General features: G+C 43.5%; 1 protein-coding gene across 1 annotated transcript in view; it reads right to left on the bottom strand.

Moving 5' to 3' along the window:
• The window catches only part of LOC140211455 (FERM and PDZ domain-containing protein 1-like), a 122,812-nt gene extending 107,473 nt beyond the window's left edge, over positions 1–15,339 (bottom strand). The window contains exons 1-2 of the mRNA XM_072281156.1: positions 15,239–15,339; positions 1,362–1,372 (exon numbers count right to left, since the gene is read on the bottom strand). Coding sequence (XP_072137257.1) covers positions 1,362–1,372; positions 15,239–15,339 — 112 coding nt within the window. The remainder of the gene's footprint in view (positions 1–1,361; positions 1,373–15,238) is intronic.
• Between the last annotated feature and the right edge of the window lie 1,409 nt (positions 15,340–16,748).

The following is a 16,748-nucleotide window of genomic DNA, read 5'->3' as shown; positions in this document are numbered from 1 at the left end:
AGACCCAACTTGTTCAACCTTTCTCTATAACTTAGGAGATGAAACCCAGGTAACATTCTAGTACATCTCCTCTGTACTCTCTCTATTTTGTTGACATCTTTCCTATAATTCGGTGACTAAAACTGTACACAATACTCCAAATTTGGCCTCACCAATGCCTTGTACAATTTCAACATTACATCTCAACTCCTATACTCAATGCTCTGATTTATAAAGGCCAGCATACCAAAAGCTTTCTTCACCACCCTATCCACATGTGATTCCACCTTCAGGAAACTATGCACCATTATTCTTAGGTCCCTCTGTTCTACTGCATTCTTCAATCCTCTACCATTTATCATGTATGTCATATTTTGATTAGTCCTACCAAAATGTAACACCTCACATTTATCAGCATTAAACTCCATCTGCCATCTTTCAGCCCACTCTTCTAACCCACCTAAATCTCTCTGCAAGCTTTGAAAACCTACTTCATTATCCACAACTCCACCAATCATAGTATCATCTGCATACTTACTCATCCAATTTACCACCCCATCATCCAGATCATTAATATATATGACAAATAACATTGGACCCAGTACAGATCCCTGAGACACACCACTAGTCACCAACCTCCAATCTGACAAACAGTTATCCACCACCACTCTCTGGCATCTCCCATCCAGCCACTGCTTCATTTTACTACTTCAATATTACTATCGAACGATTGAACCTTCCTAATCAGCCTTCCGTGTGGGACCTTGTCAAAGGCCTTACTGAAGTCCATATAAACAACATCCACCACTTTACCCTCGTCAACTTTCCTAGTAACCTCTTGAAAAAATTCAATAAGATTTGTCAAACATGACCTTCCACGCACAAATCCATGTTGACTGTTCCTAATCAGACTCTGTCTATCCAGGTAATTGTATATACCATCTCTAAGAGTACTTTCCATCAATTTACCCACCACTGACGTCAAACTCACAGGCCGATAATTGCTAGGTTTACTCTTGGAACCCTTTTTAAACAATGCAACAACATGAGCAATACGCCAATCCTCCGGCACCATGTCCGTTTCTGATGACATTTGAAATATTTCTGTCAGAGCCCCTGCTATTTCCACACTAACTTCCCTCAAGGTCCTAGGGAATATCCTGTCAGGACCCAGAGACTTATCCACTTTTATATTCCTTAAAAGCTCCAGTACTTCCTCTTCTCTAATCATCATAACTTCCCTCCCTGTTTCTCTTATCTTACCCAATTCAATATCCTAATATCCTTTTCCTTAGTGAATACCGAAGAAAAGAAATTGTTCAGAATCTCCCACATCTCTTTTGGCTCCACACATAGCTGTCCACTCTGATTCTCTAAGAGACCAATTTTATCCCTCACTATCCTTTTGCTATTAATATAATGGTAGAAACCCTTGGGATTTATTTTCACCCTACTTGCACAAGCAACCTCATATCTTCTTTTAGCTTTTCTTATTTCCTTCTTAAGATTCTTTTTACATTCTTTATATTCATCGAGCACCTCATGCTCTCCATGCTGCCTATATTTATTGTAGTTATCTCTCTTTTTCCGAACCAAGTTTCCAATAACCCTTGAAAACTATGGCTCTCTCAAACTTTTAACCTTTCCTTTCAACCTAACAGGAACATAAAGATTCTGTACTCTCAAAATTTCACCTTTAAGCGACCTCCATTTCTCTATTACATTCTTCCCATAAAACAAGTTGTCCCAATCCACTCCTTCTAAGTCCTTTCGCATCTCCTCAAAGTTAGCCTTTCTCCAATCAAAAATCTCAACCCTGGGTCTAGACCTATCCTTCTCCATAATTATATTGAAACTAATAGCATTGTGATCACTGGACCCGAAGAGCTCCCCAACATATACCTCTGTCACCTGACCTATCTCATTCCCTAACAGGAGATCCAACACTGCCCCTTCTCTAGTTGGTACCTCTATGTATTGCTGCAAAAAACTATCCTGCACACATTTTACAAACTCCAAACCATCCAGCCCTTTTACAGTATGGGCTTCCCAGTCTATGTGTGGAAAATTAAAATCTCCCACATTCACAACCTTGTACTTACTACAAATATCTGCTATCTCCTTACAAATTTGCTCCTCCAATTCTCGCTCCCCATTTGGTGGTCTACAATACACCCCCATAAGAGTTACTACACTTTTCCCAGTCCTCAATTCCACCCAAATATCTTCCCTAGGCGAGCCCTCTAATCGATCCTGCCAGAGCACCGCTATAATATTTTCTCTGACAAGCAATGCAACACCTCCCCCTTTTGTCCCTCCGATTCTATCACACCTGAAGCAATTAAATCCAGGAATATTTAGTTGCCAATCACACCCCTCCTGTAACCTTGTTTCACTAATAGCTACCACATCATACTTCCAGGTATCAATCCATGCTTTAAGCTCCTCCACCTTTCTTATAATGCTCCTAACATTAAAATAAATGCATTTAAGAAATTTTCCATCTCTTACTGTCTGTTTATCACTAACAGTGCAAACAACTTTACTATTTTCTTTTTCTTCCTTCTTCCCTCATCTCTTCCTACATTCTGGTTCCCCTCCCCCCTCATATCTAGTTTAAATCCACCAGAGCCTCTCTAGCAAATCTACCTGCAAGAATATTTCTCCCCCTCCAGTTCAGATGTAGACTGTCCCGCCGGAACAGGTCCCACCTTCCCTGGAAAACTGCCCAATTATCTATAAATCTGAAGCCCTCCCTCTTGCACCACGTCTTCAGCCACGTGTTGATCTGCGCTATCTTACTATTTCTAAACCCGCCTGCACGTGGCACTGGTAGCAATCCTGAGATTGCTATCCTGGAGGTCCTGCACTTTAACTTGGCAGCTAACTCCTTGAACTCACCTTTCAGGACCTCCTCACTCTTCCTACCCACGTCATTGGTCCTTACATGGACCATGACATCCGGCTACTCACCCTCCCTCTTGAGAATACCAAGGATTATTGCCAGACATCTGCCCATGAGAAGGAGATGGTGATAAAAGATCAAATGTGTGACTTGGAGGGGAAGCTGCAGAGAGTGTTGTTTATCTTCTTGGTGGTACAGGTTGTGGATTTGGGAAGCACTGTTCTGGTATTGTGCTGTATGCCTTATGGGGTAGCCACTGTGCATCAGCAGTGAAAGGACACGAGTGTTTAGGAGGTTGATGGAGTAGCTTGTAGGTGAACTGTTTCATCCGGACTGGCATTGTTAGCATTACGCTCATCCACAGTGATTTGTGCCACATAGATGATGGACAGGCTTTGGAGTGTCTGCAGGTGAGTCACTAGACATCGGATATCCAACCCTGACCTATTCTGGAAGATATGGTGTTTGAGTCATATGCTATTCAATAATTATCCCCAGCATATTGATGATTGGGTCTCAGCATTGGTAATGTGATGGAATGACATAGGTAAATATCAGGAGCTCTGCTTGGATGCCACTTTCGTGGTATAAATATACTTTGTCACATATCAGCTCATGCTTGAATGTTATTGAGGTTCAGCTGCATGTGGGAGTGAGCTGCTTCACTTGCTGATATTTGTAACAGGCTGAACATTATTCAATCATCAACAAATATCCCTACTTATCCCCACAATCATCAGCCAATATCCCTACTTATCCCTACAATCATCAGCAAATATCCCTACTTATCCCCACAATCATCAGCCAATATCCCTACTTATCCCCACAATCATCAGCCAATATCCCTACTTATCCCTACAATCATCAGCCAATATCCCTACTTATCCCTACAATCATCAGCCAATATCCCTACTTATCCCCACAATCATCAGCCAATATCCCTACTTATCCCTACAATCATCAGCAAATATCCCAATTGTCCCCACAATCAATAGCAAATATTCCAATTTACCCCCACAATCATCAGCAAATATCCCAAATGTCCCCACAATCATCAGCAAATATCCCTACTTATCCTCACAATCATCAGTAAATATCCCTACTTATCCCTACAAGCAACAGCAAATACCCCAATTGTGCCCACAATCATCAGCAAATATCCCAATTGTCCCCACAATCATCAGCAAATATTCCAATTTACCCCCACAATCATCAGCAAATATCCCAAATGTCCCCACAATCATCAGCAAATATCCCTACTTATCCTCACAATCATCAGTAAATATCCCTACTTATCCCTACAAGCAACAGCAAATACCCCAATTGTCCCCACAATCATCAGCAAATATCCCAATTGTCCCCACAATCATCAGCAAATATCCCTATTTATCCCCACAATCATCAGCAAATATCCCAAATGTCCTCATAATCATCAGCAAATATCCCTACTTATTCCCACAATCATCAGCAAATATCCCAATTGTCCCCACAATCATCAGCAAATATCCCTATTTATCCCCACAATCATCAGCAAATATCCCAAATGTCCTCATAATCATCAGCAAATATCCCTACTTATTCCCACAATCATCAGCAAATATCCCTACTTATCCCCACAATCATCAGCCAATATCCCTACTTGTGACCCTATGATGAAAGAAAGATCATTGGTGAAGCAGCTGAAGCTGGTTGAGCTGAGAACACTCTCCTGAGGACCTTCAAAAGTCAAGTCCTGGTCTAGGATGACAAACTGTTGATGGTCTTTCTTTCTGTGAGGTAAATCTCGAGCCACTGCAGTGTTTTCCCTTTGATGTCCATTAATTTCAGTTTCACCAGGACATCTTGATGTTATGAACAGTCACCTCTGGAATTCAGCTCTTTGGACATGCCTGGCCCAGGCTATTGATGAATAGTCCTGGTCAAGCCCAAACTGGACATTGAAAATAGGGTGGAAATTGGTGACTAAGTCCTTCCTGATAGCACTGTTGATGATAAATCTCATGACATGCTGGGTAGTTTACTGGATCTGAATGTTATTCTATGTGATGTACGTGACAGTGAGTGAACTACAAAATGAATTTTCTATGTGGTGATTACCAATGTTCAATGAGGACACTATGGCTCTGAGTTTGAGTGTAACATCACGTGATGTAATTCTAAGATCTTCCTGAGTGAATATGTCAGCAGGATGTCTCCACCATGAATCTATCATGGTCATAGATCTAAGTTATAAAGCTGGAGTATGAGGTGGAAACATTCTGACACTTAAAGGAGGGAACATGACTAAGTCTGTGTCAAATGTAGTCATCTTGTAGAGAAGAAGGATTAGGGGAGAGGGTTAGTATGATGACGTTGTCGACTCAGGCCTGAGAGGCCAGCGTCAGGCATTTTGATGAATCGGAAGGCTGTGTGGGGCGCCACTCCTCACACAGACATTTCGCAGTTTTTTCCTTTGTTTTACGAGGTCAAGTTGCGAGTTCAACACTCAACCTGGCACGATGGAAAGCATATTCGGGAACGGCCCGACTGGATTCGAACCCAGGAACTTCTGATGCAGAGTCCGGCACTGATGTCACTGCGCCACCAGTCACTGTCGTTAGTATGATTGACAATGAACAGGACGAGAAAAGCAGACAGAAGATGGAGCATCAGAATGCACACAAACTGACTATATTGAAGTGGCACAATGGACTTAATTCCTATGAGGGTGAGGATGATGATTAACAGAAGGATAAACAGAATGCTGGAGGTTGTCCAAGGGAGGAGAAAGAGGATAAAGTGATAGATAAACGGAATTCAAAGTCAAGCCGACTGATAGTCACATCATCAAAGTGGCAAGTTCACTTACATAGTACAAGTGAAAATTCTATTTCAACAGGTTAAAAATTATATTTGGAGGGAGAGGAAGATGCTTTCATGCTGGTTCCACCAATGTAGGGAAGAATAGACAAGAGGTCCTATTTAAAGAGTACTAGGATCTTGGAGCTAAATTGAACTACTTGAACTAGTACTAATATGTGGATTATTATTTCTAGTCCATTAGCCATACCAAGTGCAAACTGGGAAAGGCTCAGCATATTTGGGAGACAAATAAGTGAAAGAAGTGCAGAAGTTGTGGTAAGGCAAGGGTTAACAGGTAAAGATAGACTGCAGATAAAGTGCAGACAACCCGGGCAAGAAAGGTCTTTAAAGACCATGGCTTCCCTTTGCACACCAGGGTCTGGGGATGGGACAGGATAAGTAATCCAAGGCACACACTCCAACTAAGGGACAATCGCTTTACTAACTTCAAAGTCTCATCGGTTGTCAGCCTGTAGTTTCTACTGATATTTAACACCTCTGATCTCTGTCTCAGAGGCTGACATCAGAATACTTTTCAAGAGGATGAACCCTTGCAAGGTGCCAGCTGCTGACCTGGTCAGGATCTGAAAATGTGTGCCAACCAACTTGAGTGTTCAAGGACGTCTTCCATCTCTCACTGCTGGAAGCCAGAGGTTCCCAGCTGCTTCAAAAAGGTGACTATGATACCACTTCCCGAGAAGAACAGGGCAAGCTGCCTCAGCAACTATTGCCCAGAGGCACTCACATCTTCTGTAATGAAGTGCTTTGCGAAGTTGGTCATGGCCAGAATCGGCTCCTGCCTAAGCAAGGACCTGGGCCTGCTGCAATTTGCCTATCGTCACGATAGGGCTGCACCTAATGCAATCTCATTGGCTCTCCACAGCCTCGGATCACCTGGACAATTGTAATACTTACATCAGGCTGCTGTTTATTGATTACAGCTCAGTGTTCAACACAATCATACCATCACTTATAATCAATAAGTTCCAAAACCTGGGCCTCTGTATCTCCCTTGGCAACTGGATCCTTGACTGCCTCATTGGGAGACCATAGCCCTTGCAGATCAGAAATAACATCTCCTCCTCATTGACAAGCAACATTAGTGAACCTCAAGAATGCATGCCTAGCCCACTGCTCTGCTCTCTCTACACCCATGACTGTGCTGAAAAGCACAGCTCAGCCACCATCTACTGTATAAACGTGCTGACAACACGACGATTGTTGGCAGCATCTCAGATGGTGATGAGGAGGAGTATAGGAGTGAGGTAGATCAGTTTGCTGAGTGATATCGCAACAACAACCTCGCACTCAATGTCAGTAAGACCAAGGAATTGATGGTGGACTTCAGGAAGGGTAAGTCGAGGGAACACACTCTAGTCCTCATCAAGAGATCAGCAGTGGAAAGAGGGAGCAGTTTCAAGTTCCTGGGTGTCAAAATCTCTGAGGATCTATCCTGGGCCCAACATATTGATGCAAATACAAAGACGAGACTTCATTAGGAGTTTGAGGAGAAATGGTATGTCACCAAAGACTCTCACAAGTTTCTACAGGTGTATCGTGGAGAGCATTCTAACTGGTTGCATCACCATCTGGTATGGTGGAGCCACTGCACAGGATTGGAAAAGGCTGCAGAAAGTTGTAAACTCAGTCAGCTCCATCACAGGCACGAGCCTCCCCAGCATGCAGGACATCTTCAAAAGGCAATGCCTCATGAAGGCAGCACCCATCATTATAAACCACCCTCACCCAGGACCTGCCTCTTCTCATTGCTACCATCAAGGAGGAGGTACAGCAGCCTGAAGACACACAGTCAATGTTTCAGGAACAGCTTCTTCCCATCTGCCGTCAGATTTCTGAATGGACGTTGAACCCATGAACACTCCCTCACTAGTTTTCCTCTCTTTTTGCACAACTTATTTAATTTAATTTTTTATGTAAGCTTCTTATTATTATTATTATTTACAAAACAACAAACTTCATGACATATGCCAGTGATATTAAACCTGATTCTGATTCAGGTGATGGAACACTGTCGGAATTGTGCATGAGTATTTTGCAGCATCTGTTAAAGGGGAAAGTATATAAATGCAGAGATTAAACAGGAAGGCGGGGAAGGCAATGCATTTAATGACTTCTTTTGATTTGGACCTGGATAAGCAGATTAGTTCATGTTAGAAAAGTTGCTAGATTCTGGAGATACTCTACAACAATAGTTTTCTGCAACGATATGTCACAGAATCAACAAGATGAAAAACCATAACTTTTTGCTCATTTCTATTTGTGACTTTAGGTGACAAGGTGAAAACCCAACATCCCAAGACAATGCCTGTTCAGAAGAAATCAATGGTGCAGGTCATGTCTTAAGCCTCACTTTTGTTGGCGATCCGTGCATTTACCTGCAACAAGGAAGAACAGATCAACAAACACCTGCATGGCCTGACTTTGCTCAGTGGAAAGAGTTTGCTTGTAGGGCACCCTCATCACTTGCTTCCTATTGCATAAGGGGAAGGTGATGAGGGGGTGAATAAACAAAGATTTGAGTAGGTGCTTTGAAAGGAATTGAAGATACTCTTCACATTTTATGGGTGTGAGGAGTAATTTCATAGTAGGATTGATCATTTAAGGCAAGTTTTGTTCAGCAAAATGAAGAGTAATCTGCAAAAGTATTCATTTTTCATTACCCTGTTGGGTGCTTAAAGTGATGGTGATGTGAGTCCAGGTATGAGCGCTCTAGTGTACTTCTGCTGATGAGGTTTTCATATCATGCCTGACTGAAGTAGATTTCTTCTTCCTTTCTCCATCTTTGCACACCCACAAGTATTTCAAAGCTGGCATCATCAGAGCACAACCTCTGAAGGTCTTGAGCCCCTTCTTATAAATTTGCTATCTCTTTCCAAAACCTCTCCATGCCTCCAATTGTTACCTTTGAATTGACTCTTTAACTCATCAAACTGTGATCACATCATGCAGGTTAATTCCTTTAAGATGGCGCCGGTAACTGGCGACTTTGCGCGTGCTCTCTCGAGCAAACTGCCCTCTCCACTATCCTATACCCGAGAAACCCTTCTAAGCCTTCAACTTAGCAAGGTAAAAATCAACAACAACCTGGCAAAGGTACTGACCCAGCTGGAGGCCACCGTACCAGAAATGCTTCTTAAACTCTGAACCGCACCTGGACACGACCAGTGAGGCTCACCACGTTCCCGGAGACCAGCAGCCTGCTACTGTGCCGGAGCACTTGGAGATACGGCCCTCTCCGGAGCAGCCAACCACACAGAAGTGACAGCAGAGACCTCAAGCTGCCCCCAGACGCTTCCCCAGAGCGACCACCGTAAAGCCCCGTTGGTGGCCATCCGCTGCTGCCGGAAGTGAGGCCTCCGGTGCCAACCTCGGAAATCGAGCCCGAGGCTCGACTGGAGCGGAGGCCTCCGTAACTGTGACTCGGCTTACGGACTTGTTTCAGCCAGGAGCCTGGCCATCCGGGATTAAGTGTCGGCTTCGTAGCCCGACCCAATCGACAGCCCGGGCCCCCGGCAGCTGGAAATGGCAGCGGAGCCTCCCCTGTCACTCGGCCCGACCAGGAGTGCCCGACGACGCAATTTGCCAATCGATTCCCGTGGGACGCGTCCACCTACCTCAAAGAGCTGACAACAACACACTGCATCGATGGAGACCTGGAAAGATGCACTACTTACCGAGGAAGAGTAGGAAAAGAGCTGGGCTGCTGGTCAGATTGAAGCTGAGGGGCTTCAGGGTCCCTATGCCCACCATCCTACTAGCTAATGTGCAAGCCACAGAGAACAAGGTGGATGATCTTAAAGGGAGACTCACCTACTGCAGGGAGATGCAGAACTGCTGTGTATTCTGTTTCGCCGAGACCTGGCTCTCCCCTGCCACCCCCAACTGTGCCATCCAACCAGAGGGATTTTCGATCCATCGGATGGACCGCACGGCGTCTTCGGGCAAGACGAGGGGAGGTAGTGTCTGCCTACTGATCAACAATGGGTGGTGCTCAGACACAGTGGCACTGACAAGCTCCTGCAGCCCAGACCTGGAACACCTGTCGGTGAAGTGTTGTCCCTACTATCTGCCACGGGAATTCACCTCGGTCATACTGACAGCGGTCTACATTCCCCCCCACCACCAGGCGGATGTGGAGTGTGCTCTGAACATACTGTATGCCAACATTAGTGAACTTGAGACCAGGTATCCGGAGGCTTTGCTCATTACAGCGGGGAACTTTAACCAGGCCAACATCAGAAAGGTGCTGCCAAAGTTATACCAACATGTCTCCTGCCCCACTAGAGGCCCGAATATACTTGACCACTGCTACACAGCAGTCAAGGATGCCCACCATTCCATCCCACGACCTCACTTCGGAAAATCGGACCATCAGGCCGTACTCCTCCTCCCGGCTTACAAACAGAAACTGAAGCGGGAGGTCACGGCGTCAAAAGTAGTGTCGCGTTGGACGGAGGAAGTGGATGAGGTCCTCCATGACTGCTTTGAATCGGTGGACTGGTTAGTATTCAAGGACTCGGACTTTATTTGGAAATGCACGGAGGACTGTGTGTTTCGCAAGACGATCCGGGTATTCCCTAACCGGAAACCTTGGATGAATTATGAGGTCAAGTCCCTTTCGAAGGCTAGAGCTGTGGCTTTTAGGTCCGGGGATACCAGTCGCTACATGGAATCCAGGCGTGAACTCTGGAAAGCCATCAAGGGCACCAAGAGGCGATATCGAGCCAAGTTGGAAGCCCAGGCTAACCAGAGGGATGCCAGTAGACTATGGCAGGGTCTAAATGAGATCACTAGACGCAAAGAAAGGGCTGGGAATATCAATAATAGTGACACTTCTCTTCCTGACGAACTTAACGTATTCTACGCAAGATTCGAACAGAAGAGGAGCGTCCCGCTCCCTCCAGATGAACCGGACCTGGTGGCATCAAGATTCATCGTCACCGAGGACGTTAGAAGGGCCTTCCTGAAGATAAATCTAAGGAAGGCGACAGGCCCAGATGGCGTCCCAGGACAGGTTCTCCGGGCCTGTGCAAGCGAGCTAGCTGGAGTGTTTGCTGACTGCTCCTTGCTTCAGTCTAAGATCCCCTCGTGTTTTAAGAAGGCAAAGATAATCCCAGTGCTGAAGAAGAGCAAGGTGGCATGCCTGAATGACTATCAACCTGTGACTCTAACATCAATTGCTATGAAGTGCTTCGAGAGATTGGTTATGGCACACATCAACCACAGCCTACTGGTCAACCTCGATGCTTTGTAATTTGCCTACCGGAGCAACAGGTCAACGGCAGATGCCATCTCTCTGGCCCTACATTCCTCCTTAGAACACCTGGAGAATAAAGATGCATACGTAAGGCTCCTTTTCATTGACTACAGCTCTGCCTTTAATACCATCATTCCAAATAAACTGATTCCTAAGCTCTGGAACCTGGGGCTTAGCACTCAGATCTGCAGTTGGATCTTCAGCTTCCTCAGACAGGACCCAGGCTGTAAAAATAGGGAACAAGCTCTCCTCCACAATCACTCTGAGCACCGGTGCCCCACAAGGCTGCGTACTCAGGCCCTGCTGTACTCACTGTACACCCATGATTGTGTAGCCAAGTTTCCATCAAACTCCATATATAAGTTTGCTGATGACACAACAATTGTAGGCCATATCTCAGGTAATGATGAGTTTGAGTACAGAGAGGAAATTAACAACCTGGTGGCATGGTGCGAAGACAATAACCTATCCCTCAACGTCAGCAAGACGAAGGAATTGGTTGTTGACTTCAGAAGGAGTAACACACCGCACGACCCAATTTACATCGGTGGTGCGCAAGTGGAACAGGTCAAAAGCTTTAAGTTCCTCAGGGTCAATATCACAAATGACCTGACTTGGTCCAACAAAGCAGAGTTCACTGCCAAGAAGGCCCCAGCGCCTTTACTTCCTGAGAAAACTAAAGAAACTTGGCCTGTCCCCTAAAACCCTCACTAATTTTTATAGATGCACCGTAGAAAGCATTCTTCTAGGGTGCATCACAACCTGGTATGGAAGTTGTCCTGTCCAAGACCGAAAGAAGCTGCAGAAGATCATGAACACGGCACAGCACATCACACAAACCAATCTTCCGTCCTTGGACTCACTTTACACCCCACACTGTCAGAGTAGTGCTGCCAGGATAATCAAGGACACGACCCACCCAGCCAACACACTTTTCGTCCCTCTTCCCTCCGCGAGAAGGCTCAGGAGCTTGAAGACTCGTACGGCCAGATTTGGGAACAGCTTCTTTCCAACTGTGATAAGACTGCTGCATGGATCCTGACCCGGATCTGGGCCGTACCCTCCAAATATCTGGACCTGACTCTCAGTTTTTTTGCACTACCTTATTTCCCATTTTTCTATTTCCTATTTATGATTTATAATTTAAATTTTTAATATTTACTAATTTTTACTTTTTAAAAATATTTTTAATATTTAATATTTGTAATCCAGGGAGTGTGAAGCACAGAATTAAATATTGCTGTGATGATTGTACGTCCTAGTATCAATTGTTTGGCGACAATAAAGTATAAAGTAAGTAAGTAAGGTGCACATTGTGTTTCTGACATGCAAAGTTCCAAAGTTCAAAGAAAGTTTATTACTGAAGTATGTATTATGTCACTGTATACTTCCCTGAGGTTCATTTTCTTGCAGACATTCACAGTAAGACAAAGAAATACTATAGAATCAGTGAAAAATTACACACAAGCAAAGACTGATAGGCAAGCAATGTGCAAAAGAAGACCAAGTGTGCAACTGCAAACTAGTAATAATAAAGCAGAGCAGCAGAATACAGTACAACTGGTGGATGAATATGAAACATGTATCAGTAACATCAGCAAACAAAGAAAATAGATCATAGTGTGACACAGAGAAAACTTTTAACAGAATTTACTTAAAGGCTTAACCAAACAGCACTCAATAATAAAAATATAACAAAGGCAATTATCCCTTCTGCTATACGCATATCAACATATGAATTTTGGCATAATATTTTTTGATTTGAAATTGATCTGGAAAATTACAAGGAAAAACACAAACTGAAATGGCAAATTTTAGAATGTGCTTAGATTAACACTACCTCAGACAGAAGGAGCAAGAGGAATAACAGACATAAAAACTTTACACAACAGTCAGATAAAACTTCTAAGGAAATTCTTTCATCAACAAAAACAGGATTCAGCACTCCACGTGAGCACATGCAATACTGATTAAAAAGTTCACACACTAAACTTAAATGAATGCACAGCTCAGAAAAATGAAGAGCTTATCAATACAGAAGAAAAAGTTAACCAACGGAAAAGCATGACTCTCCATGATCTGAGCAGACTAGATGTTGACAAGGAAGCATCGAACGCCTGACTCAGAGTTGGTCGAACCTCTTCCCGGAAACAGAGGGGTTCCTTGTGGCAATACAGAACAAGGTGCTTAACACAGAAAAATATCAAAACTACATAATAAAAGACCAACAAACTCAAGATGATAAATGCAGAAAATGCCAAGAGAAATCAGAAAGAATCCAACGCATTACAGAATCCTGCAGCAGTTTAACTCAACCTGATTACTTACGCAGGACAATCAGGAGGCAAACATCATTCACCAAAATCTTGCTTTAAAATACAAATTCATGAAAGACATGTGACGAAAGAGGGTTACAAAGAGTACACATAGATTAAGATGTTAACTGTCCTGTGCTGGCACCACTGGGATCAACAGTTGATCTGCCACCTGTCTTCAGGAGAAAGAGAGATAAGGAAGACAATGGAGCATCATTTGGAAATGTTAATGAAGAGACGGGAGAGTTTAACGGAAGGAGACACCGGTCTGAGAGCTGTCAAGATCGGCTCCCTTTTTGAACCCTGAACTGTTTGAAGTGTGATGGACAGGCGAAAGCCCAGCAGGGGGATAAAAAGGGACAGGTTCGCTAAGGCAGGACACACACAACACCACGAGGTAACGAGACCCTGGAAGCGGTGCGCCTCCCACAAGTCGGTGGGAGTTTTGGAGGGCTGATCGCGAGACCAAGCCATAGACGCACAGGGTGGAAAGGTACGATCGGCGGGAACCTGGTGTGTGTCCGCCCTTGCCTGGGTGCCAGGTTCACTGCAGAGGAACGATCATATCTGAAACGGAGGGGTCACAGTCGGTGACCTCAGAAGACATTACAAAGGTCTCGCCCGAAAGCTGACTGCGAGGAATATCGAAGGTCTGTGTGGAAGCCGTTTTGAATATTCATTCGCTTTCACCCTCTCTCTCCTTCCCCCTCTCCCCCCCCCCGTCCACCGGCACGGCAGTGATTACTGTGAACTGAACTGAACTTTGCGTCACTTTGAAACTGGTCATTTACCCCTAGACGACGATAGAGCTTGATTGATCCTGTTATCCTAATTCTGTGTACATGTGTGTTTATCATTGCTGAACTGTTGTATTTATTATCCTTTTGATTAGAGTACTGTGTTACTTGTTTCTTTAATAAAACTTTCTTAGTTCCAGTAATCCAGACTCCCACTGAGTGATCCATTTCTGCTGGTTTGGCAACCCAGTTATGGGGTACGTAACAGACACCATACTTACTATAAATACAACCCTGATCCAGTTTGTGAGTCAGAGTCCAACAAAAAACATTACGACCGAACCATTATCACTGATAGGACAATCCATAATAACCATCGGGATATAATATTACAGGATGAACAAGCTGGATAAACCTGGTGGTTTGGGACCTAATGCTCCTGTACCTCATTCCCAATGGCGGCAGTGAGAAGAGAGCATAGCCTGGACGGTGAGGGCCCTTGATGACAGATGCTGTTTTCTTGGGGCAGTGCTTTTGCAGATGTGCTCAATGGTGGCGAGGACATTGCCTGTGATGGACTGGGCTGTATCCATCACGTTTTGTACATTTTTCCATACAAGGGCACTGGTGTTTCCATACCAGGCCACGATGCAACCAATTAGGATATTCCCCCCACTGTGCATGTATAGAAGCTTGTCGAAGTATTAGGTGAGATGCCAAATTTGCGTAAACTTCTAAGAAAGTGAAGGTGTTGCCGTGCCTTCTTTGAAATGGCACATGCGTGCTGGTCCCAGGACAGATCCTTTGATATGATAATGCCAAGGAATTTAATTTGCATTGCAGATGCAAACCCCAGTGATCAAATAATAATTTGGTATTCATATTAAAAAAGTATATTGATGCACACAAGTAAATTCACATCATTCCCCACCCACAGGAATGAATAAATGTGTCCACAAACAGGAAAAGCTAAAGAGTATTAAATATTCCTTCAAAGACTAAACAAGGTATCCACTATGAACTGTGACACTATGTAGGACACATTAAAAACAGAATGTGTGATCATACATATTAATCTAGTGGATCAGGAGTTAAATTACAAGATGCAGCTGCATATTCACTTCCATTCTAGTAAATGACCCACAAGCGAGCAGTCAGATTTTAACAAATATAAATCTCTCACCTCTGTGAGCTATCTCGTGTAAGGCAAAGCCACTTTGATACCATTTGCTCCACTTTATGGGATTTACGAACTTGGACCATGTTGTCCTCTGTTTCTTCCATTTAACTGCAGAAGATTCAGATTGGTGTTAATCCATTATTTGTATTATTTGTAATATCTACTTTAATGAAACAGCATTAATCTAATCAAGGCAGGAACAGCATTAGTACATACTCTATAAAAATATCTCAGTGACATTACCTGTCTCCTCAAGAGACTGCCCACTACTACACCAGTGTGAATATCTTCCTATTTCCCACTCCTGCCATCATCAGTAGGATTGATATCTAACACCATTTAGATTCTCCCAACTGAGAACAAGTTGGAGATCACTAGATTTATTGAGCTCTCGCATAAAATGACCGCAGACAGAGGAAATCTTTGTGCCATATTTCATGCGAAATGCAGTTCATTTTTCTTGGTCAAGGTAATTTTCAGCACAACAGCCTTTTAATTCTTCAGAATTAAAACCTCTTGTGCTTGGTGTAAAGGGGCATCTCAAAGGGCAAAGTGTAATGAAAATAAGAGTGCAGATTCAGCCTTGAGGGCTGGAAATTAGTTAGGAAATGAGGAGGCCTCCAACTGAGCTTTTCTGTTGGATAAATCAATGTTTTATCACCAATACCATCTAAAGACTCATGACCAACCTGCTTCCTAGGGAAGGCAGGTCAATGGGACAGGATCAAGATCTATATCCTTCATATACCTCTGGTCTTTGTCTTATCAAGAGGGCAGAAAGAGAGAATTTTTGACATTGATAAGCCTCTCCCTCTGGTAGGCATGGTAGCATGATAATTAGGTTAGTAGACTAACAACTGGACTAGAATTCTAAACCACTGAAGCAGAGCCAAGATGTAAATCCACTCCAACCACTGGGAAATTAAGTACGAGTAATTAAATATACTTGCAGTTTATAAAAAAAATTAGACAGCTAGTCTCAGTAATGATAACCACGAAGCAACTGAAGTGTGTCCTACTTGGTGTGACCTATATTTGACTTGAAACCTAGCAAAGTAATCAACTCTTACTGTATCCTCAGTTCAGGGGCAATAGTAGTTATACAATAAATGCTGATACCATTTACACCTTGAGAATGAATCACAAAAAATCAAAGTTTCCATCACTTTTTCACACATTTCTGTGCCTTAGAGAGGTATTTTGAACATCCATAAAATTCCATTTGGTACAGCAAACTGTCAAATACACAAGGGTGCAAGGAAATTGTTTGATTGCATGAAGTTCACTGAACAAGCATACATTGTAATAATAAATACAAGAATAAGTAAAGCAACAAGTGTGGCAATGATTGAAAGATGCAAGGTGCAGGAGTACAAACTGAGGCAGTGAAAAGATAAATGCTAAAGCTACAGTAACGGAAGGTTTGAGAACTTGGCAGCATCACTGGGAAAGAGAGTAAAAGACATGATTGGTTCAAAAGTTTGATAGCAATGGAGAAGAAACTATTCTTGAG

This window comes from Mobula birostris, chromosome 17, assembly GCF_030028105.1.
Source record: "Mobula birostris isolate sMobBir1 chromosome 17, sMobBir1.hap1, whole genome shotgun sequence".
Classification (NCBI taxonomy): Eukaryota; Metazoa; Chordata; class Chondrichthyes; order Myliobatiformes; family Myliobatidae; genus Mobula; species Mobula birostris.
Note: the sequence above shows the minus strand (reverse complement) of the source record. Positions and strands in the feature narration are given on the sequence as shown.